Here is a 7,297-nt window from a genome sequence, read left to right as displayed (position 1 = left end):
CAGCCTGGGGGCCGGGCCTGCTGGGGGAGCCGGGGAGGGCAGGGCGGGGCAGTGTGGGGGCATCCCGGGTGAGGGTGACGGTGGTGATATTGCGGGTGTGGTGCCAGGGATGGCGTGGTGACATTGAGTAGCAGTGACAGTAGACACGGTGGCCACGGGGACCACCACCCACCCCTGTGACCGACCCCTTGCAGTCTCGCAGAGAACCTGCTGGGTGACGATGGGCTCAGATGGCTTCTGGAACACCTGCCCCAGGTGCCCATCTCGGGGTCGCTCGAGTAAGTGGGGAGCAGGCTTAGGACAGGGGAGAGGGAGGCTCCCGGGCCAGAGCATGGCCGCGTCCCTAGAGGGCATCACTGGGGAACCCGGGGACAGAGGGAAGGGGCAGTTCTGGGGGACACAGATTTGGAGATGTCCCCGCAGGAGGAGGAGGGTCCCCAGGAAGCCATCCACACTGTTGCTCCACCTCCACCAGGCTCTGACCTGTTGCTAGGCAACAGAGCTTTGCGCCCTGGTCCTCCCTGTCCCTGCCCCGGAGGGTGGGGCTGCCCGTAGGGTCTTTCACCGCCCTGTGCAGGCCACAGGGGCAGTGGCCGGGTGCAGCTCGCAGGGACTCGGGGCCTGGTGCCGTTCCTCCTGGGCGTGGAAGTGTCCCTCCTGGTCCTCTCGCCCCAGCGCCCCGGCCTGGACACTCAGCCTCTTCTGCAGTGACAGCTGGGGGGTGAGGGGCTGGCAGGCGCCATCCTGAGCCTCCTTTCCCCCCTAGCCTGAGCCTCAACGGCATCTCGCGGGAAGGCGTGTGGCAGCTGCTGGAGACCCTGCCCTCCCGCCCGCGGGTCCGGGAGGCCTCCGTGAAGTAAGGCGACAGGATGCAGCACCCCGAGCTCGGCAGCCCCTCGGGCCTCTGCCGCTCTCTGCTCAGGGGATCACAGCTTCCAGCCCCTGACTCCCGGTGCCACGGGGATCGGGGCTCGTGGGGACGGGGAAGGCCGGGTCCATCCTGAGGATGACCATCTCCTCCAGTTGGCCAGGGTCCTTCCACCTGTGGCTTCTCCACCTTGTCCCTGTGGGTGTCCCCTTCCCTCTCTGAGTCCCCTGGGCACCCTGTGCCACGTGCTTCCTGTCCTCTCTCCCTGCAGCCTGGGCTCCGCGCAGGATTTCTGGATTCACTTCTCCAAGCCGGGGGAGACCCTGCGGACCACACTTAGGTAACCCCGGGGGCAGTGCCGTGGGGTCTGGCCGGTGGTGGCCTCCAAGCCTCCTCCACTGAGGCCTCTCCTCCTCAGTCTGCCTCAAGCTCTCTGCCTGGGCTTGGTCCCCCACATCTGCCACGGACTCCCCACACCTCCAGTCTGAACTCTATATTGGGGCAATGGGGAGCCACTGAGGAGTCTAGAGCAGTAGAGTGGCATGGCCGGGTGTGAGTGTGTGTGTGTGTGTGTGTGAAAGAGAGAGAGAGAAGACCCCCCTAGCACTGTGGGTGAATGGGTTGGAGGAGGCCTGGCCAGAGGCAAGAGGACCCATTTGGAGGTCGTGTTTATAGCTGAAGTGAGACATATAGAGGAACTGGCCCAAGGACATGATGGTGAGGCTGAGAGAGACAGAGCCCAGGGCCCTCAGGGGATGATGATGATGATGATGATGATGGTGATGATGGCCGATACATCTCCCCAGCCAGCCAGGCCTTTCCGAACACTTTATACACATTAACTCATTTAATACAATAACCCTGAGGGGTAGGTTGTCCTCCAATCCCTTATTGTACAGATGAGGAATTAAAACACAGAGAGGTTCAGTAACCTGTCCAGGCTCACACAGCTGGGAAGTGACCAGACTTGGATTTATTCTCAGATGTTTCCAGAATCTCGACCCAGAAACCTCAAGACTTACAGTTAGGGTGTGGCTCCGTGGCCCAAGTATGACCCAAAGGCCCTGCCTCATCTTGTTCCTCAATCTGAGCACCTCCCACCATGCCCTCCCCCAGCACCCCACATACTCACACACACCCACACTCAGTCACACACACACTCACACACACACACTCACTCTCACACACACTCACGCATACTCACACACATACACTCACACCCACACGCTCACAGTCACACACACTCACACACACTCACACACACTCATACTCACACACACGCTCACACTCACTCACACACACACTCACACACACTGTGGCCTCAGGGCCTTTGCTCTGTGGGTGTGCACACCCGACCTCTGCTCACCTGGGCCCGCAGCCTGCAGCCTCTTCCCTGCTGCTTCTGAGAGAAAATTCTCAGAGCCCTGAAGTCCAGCCCAGAGGCCAGGCCCTCCTGGAAGCCCCCGAGCAATAGCCAGTGGCCCTGTCCCCCCGAGGGGGCGGCCCTGTGCTGCCCCTTTTCAGCTGAGGGTCTGGGTGAGTGGCCGCCTGTCCAGGAGGATCAAGCCTGGCCTGCCTCCTCTCCCGGGCCTCTGATGAGCCTGAGGGCAGGGCCACGCTGGGCTGGACGGAAGCGGCTACTCCTGGCCTCCTGCAGCGGGGGAGGCCCTGCCTGTACCCACGCTGTGGGGATTGGGGGGCAGTGCACGTGAGGCCGGTCCCTGGGCACCCGGAGGCCTGCCTGGTGCCTGGCCGGAGCCAGGGTCCCCCAAGTGACTCACTTTAACACTGCTGGGGGGAGGGGGTCCTCCATCAGAGACAGGCAGCGCCCAAAGCTGAGGCCGTCCCTAGCCCTCCGCAGGCTGGCCCAGGCCCTTGGCCTCCGTGGGGCTCCCCTGCGGGGGTCCCTGGAGGACTGGGGGGAAGCAGAGCCACGCCCCACGCCCACCAGGCCTTGCCCTACCCTCTGCCCCAGACTCAGCGAGTGCAGCTTTGGGCCCGAGCAGGTGCCCAGACTGGCCACCAGCCTGAGCCAGGCCCTCCAGCTGACAGAGATCACGTGAGTGACCAGGCCAGCCCCTGGGACAGCTACAAGGTGGGGCGCCCGGCCAGAGCCACGCCAGTGACCACCCTCTGTCCCCAGGCTGACCCGGTGCGGCTTGGGCCTGGAGCAGCTGGCCCTCCTTCTGAGCCTGATGAGGCCCCCTGCAGGGTCACTCTGCCTCAGGTACCTCCCGCCCTCCCCAGGGGCCCAGGACCATGGCCCTGGCCCTGTCCCACACCCACACCCTGCACTGGGCCCATCTGTCCCAGAGTCGCCCCTGGGCACACAGAGAAGCTGTCCCTCCCCAGGGTGGGGCTCATGCTTTGGGGTTTAAGAAATGAAAGTCCCAAAGGACTCCCAACCAAGGGTTAAAATCAGTACGCTTATAGAGCCACATCGTTTAAAGACACCCGGGGGCTGGGTGTGGCTCAGTGGCAGAGCGCTCGCCTCGCATGTGTGAGGCGCTGGGAGGCGCTGGGTTCGATCCCCAGCACCACGTAAAGATAAATAAGTAACATAAAGGTATTGTGCCCATCTACAACTAGAAAAATGTTTTTTAAAAAATCCGAAAAATAACATACCAAAAAGCAAAGAGGTTTTGTTTTTGTTTTTGAGGTACTAGGAATTAAACCCAGGGGCTCACACCTGCTAGGCAGGTGCTCTACCACTGAGCCACGTCCCAGCCCTTTTTAATATTTTATTTAAATATAAATATTAAAGGGTCTTGCTGAGTTGCTTAGGGCCTTGCTAAGTTGTTGAGGCTGGCTTTGAACTCGGGATCCTCCTGCCTCAGCCTCCCAAGCCTTTCATTTATTTTGAGACAGGGTCTCACGAAGTTGCTGAGGCTGCCTCAAACTTCTGAGCCTCCTGTCTCAGCCTCCCCAAGTAGCTGGATTATAGCTATGTACCGCTGTACCTGGTTAGAGAAAATAATTTTTAAGAACTTTTATCCTGTTACCTAGGTGAAACAATTGTTGATATTTTTCCATATTCAGTTCATATTCTTATTTTTTGATTCAAGTATTTTAAAATATAGACCTCATAAACTATCCTTCCTAAATATTTCACCACAAATCTCTAAGAAGTAAGGACGTTTTCTACACAATCACAGTTCAATCAGGACACCTAAGAAACTCAGTAGCGATTCCTGGTCTAATCTGAAATCGCCCCCATTGTCCCCCAACGAGATAGCTGGTTGTTGGATTCAGGACCCATACAAGGTCCACATTTGCATGGGGGCAGCTGACTTCTGGTTTTTCAGTTGTGGCCTCTGTGCTGCAGACTGCCACCCTCTAGCTCTGTCTGGTCACCTTCTCCTGATGCCATGGAGATGGTCCCCCTAACCCCCGACCATCCTGTCAGCTAGAAGTTAGATGAAAGGCTCCAGAGATGAGCTCACGTCTCTGACTTCATGGACAGCATGGTCATCGCAGCCCATGACAGGACATGGGAGATCCAGCTGTCCCCAGACCACATTTTTTAAAAAGTGTAATAAAATATACATCACAAAATCTGCCTTTTTTACCACCCCCCTCCCCCCAGCAGTACTGGGGCTTGAACTTGGGGCTTCATGCATATTAGGCAAACCCTCTGCTACTGAGCCACAACTCCAGTCCCAAACGTACCATCGCAACCATTTTTAAGTGGACAGTCCAGTAATGTCAAGTGCATTGGGCAGTTGATCTCCAGAATTCTTTTCATTTTGCAAAACTGAAACCCTGTACCCAATAAATAATAAATAATTCCTGCTTACATTTCCCCCAGCCCCGGAAGCCTCCATTCTGTTTTCTGTCTATGCATACGACTACTAGAGGGACCTCTGCTAAGTGGAATCAGACCATATTTGACCTTTTGTCCCTGGCTTACTTCAGATAGCATAATGTGCTCAAGGTTCTGCCTTGGGGTAGCCTGTGTCAGAACTCCTTCCTTTTTTAAGGCTGAATACTATTCCACTGTACGGATAGACCACAATTTGTTCATACATTCATCTACCGAGGGACCTTAGGTTGCTTCTACCTATTGGCCTTATAAATGATGGTGTTATGAACATGTATTCAAAAATGTCTTCATGTCCCTCTTTTCAATCCTTTTGGGCATACACTTGGAATTTTTGGATCTCCCAAAATAACATTTTAAAATAAAACTTTTCTAAGCCTAAAAATAATATGTACTCGTTGTAGAAATTTGTGGAAAATCCAAAAGAGCATAAAGAAGAAAATAGTGTTTTTTTTAAATGTAACATAACTATAAAGGAAGAATATTTTAAATCACTCTCTTTTCCCTGCTTCTAAATTAATGCACATTGCAAAAAAGTTTATAAAATATAGCCGGAAGTGGAGGTGCACACCTGTAATCCTAGTGACTTGGGAGGCTGAGGCAGGAAGATCTCAAATTTGAGGCCAGCCTCAACATCTTAGTGGGTTGCTCGAAATAAAAATGAAGAGGGCAGGGGCTGGGGGTGTTGGGGATGTAGCTTAGTAGTGGAGCCCCAGGGTTCAGTCCCCTGTACTGAAAAAAAATCATAAAATATAGAAAACTAAAGATAATAAAATTCGACCAAATGAACAAATATTTAATGTATTTTCCTCATATCCCCATCTCTCTCTTTCTGTGTATTTTTTCCTCTTTAAATGCAAAGTTAGGGTCACAGCGTGGTTTTCCTGTCTTTGTCATGTTAACATTATATGGATCTTTTTTTAAAAAAATAACGTATTTGGTTGGCATTGCTGCAGAATGATTGCTGGCACCAGGGTGATGTTTATTTCCGTTTTATGCTTCTGCCTAATTGTATAATTTTATAGTTTTAAAATAAGTCCCCCAACTAAAAAGCCTCCTCCCCCTCCTGGTCCCCCTCCCCCACCCAGAGTGCAGATTAGCTGCTGCTTGCCCTGGGGGACCTTATCTGAGTGTCCCCCTCTGTGACAGGGTGGAGGAGCCGTGGGTGGGCAGAGCCGGGGTGCCCGCCCTGCTGGAAGCCTGTGCCCAGGCCTCGGGCAACGTCACTGAAATAAGGTGAGTCTGGGGAGGAGTCCCCTTGGTTTCTTCTTCTCTCCGTGACCCTTGGGACCCTCTTTTGACCAACCGTCGTGGAGACATTGATTTCTTTGAGACACTGATCTGGGTGGGGTATAGCTGGGTCACGGGCAAGTTCTCTGTGTCCCCCGAGATTGCAAGGGGGTTCCAGTGACCTCCATGAGGGCCATACCCTCTGCTGGGATTGTGCGAAAGTCAAGCCACAGGGTCAGACGCAGGAAAGAAGGAGGCGGGCAGGCGTGGCTGGGAGCCCAGACTGGTCACTGGAAGCAGCCCTGGGTGTTGCTCTGTGACCAGAGATAACAGAGGGACACGTGGCGGCTGAGAGCAAGGGCTTCGGTCCTGTGTCCTCGGATCCCAGCTGGGTGTCCACTGCTCTGAGCCTGTTCTGTGACTCTGTGGCCCCAACCTCCCACTCCAAAAAGTGGGGTCTCGTGGCACCTGCCGCCTGGGAGGCCTGACCTAATATTCAGGCAAAGCCCGTGAGCTCAAGGGTACAGATGCCACCTGCAGATAGGTCCCCTGCCCCATCCTTCTACCTCGCTGTGGCCCCTGACCTTTCTTGGAAAATTCTGGAACTGCCCTGGATACCTGAAAAGGCTCTCGTCGTGGTCTGAAAAGCCTCTATCAGTCACTTAAAATCGCTGTGAAGGCTTCGCTCTCGGTGTCTGGGACTCAGGGCAGGAACTGCTTTCTGACCCCCATCTGGGTCCTGGCTGGAAGGAGGCGACCCAGGCAAGGGGTCCAGGGCTCTGGGGAGGCCTGGCAGCCCCCGGCCCCGGCTCAGCCTCCCGGGGAAGCTGCCACAAGCCTCACCCTGGCTCCTCGTGCCCCCGGCAGCATCTCTGAGACCCAGCAGCGGCTCTGTGTCCAGCTGGACTTCCCTCATCAGGAAGAGAACCCAGAGGCTGTGGCCTTCAGGTGGGACCCAGCGCCTGGGGCCCCGGGGAGTAGGTGGTGGCGGGGAGCGGGTGCACGGCTGTCCCGACCAAGATTCCTCGTGGCTGGGCTCAGAGCCCTCTGACGTCCCGTCTTTGCCCAGCCCCCGAAGCCTCCTGCCTGTGTTCCCCGTCTGCACCCCAAACCTGTTCCCAGCTGCAGGCACCTCCATCGGCCCTGAGTTCCTCGAACACCACTGTGCTCTCTTGGACCTCAGGGTCTTTGCACAGACTGTTTCCTGAGGCTCCCAGGTCCTCAAGAGCGTCAAGTTCTCCCATTACCTACTCTCAGAGACCTAGAGCCACAGCACATTTTTGATAATTAAAACGTCACCATTTTTGAGTGGATTCGGCCCCACATGGATACATTCTGGGGAATAGAGTGCGGCTGAATCTCGGGTCCCCCCCCCCCCC

The 7,297-nt window shown here is 55.5% G+C and overlaps 1 protein-coding gene across 7 annotated transcripts in view; it reads left to right on the top strand.

Annotated features, from left to right (window-relative positions):
- Nlrc5 (NLR family CARD domain containing 5) overlaps nucleotides 1-7,297 on the top strand; it is an 84,687-nt gene that overhangs the window by 65,540 nt on the left and 11,850 nt on the right. For 6 of the 7 annotated variants that reach the window (XR_007343454.1, XM_015488695.2, XM_048792147.1 and 3 more), the window contains 7 exons: nucleotides 195-278; nucleotides 767-856; nucleotides 1,140-1,208; nucleotides 2,844-2,927; nucleotides 3,012-3,095; nucleotides 5,838-5,924; nucleotides 6,786-6,866. Coding sequence is in view for 5 of the 7 variants with exons in the window: in XM_015488695.2 (XP_015344181.1) it covers nucleotides 195-278; nucleotides 767-856; nucleotides 1,140-1,208; nucleotides 2,844-2,927; nucleotides 3,012-3,095; nucleotides 5,838-5,924; nucleotides 6,786-6,866 (579 nt within the window). In the remaining 2 variants the exon portion in view is untranslated. Of the gene's footprint in view, nucleotides 1-194; nucleotides 279-766; nucleotides 857-1,139; nucleotides 1,209-2,719; nucleotides 2,928-3,011; nucleotides 3,096-5,837; nucleotides 5,925-6,785; nucleotides 6,867-7,297 lie in introns of all 7 variants that reach the window. The other variant, XR_007343455.1, reaches the window with a different exon arrangement.

This window comes from Marmota marmota, unplaced genomic scaffold (genome assembly GCF_001458135.2).
Source record: "Marmota marmota marmota unplaced genomic scaffold, marMar, whole genome shotgun sequence".
Classification (NCBI taxonomy): Eukaryota; Metazoa; Chordata; class Mammalia; order Rodentia; family Sciuridae; genus Marmota; species Marmota marmota.
The sequence above is the reverse complement of the archived record's forward strand: the minus strand, read 5'-3'. Positions and strand labels throughout refer to the sequence as shown.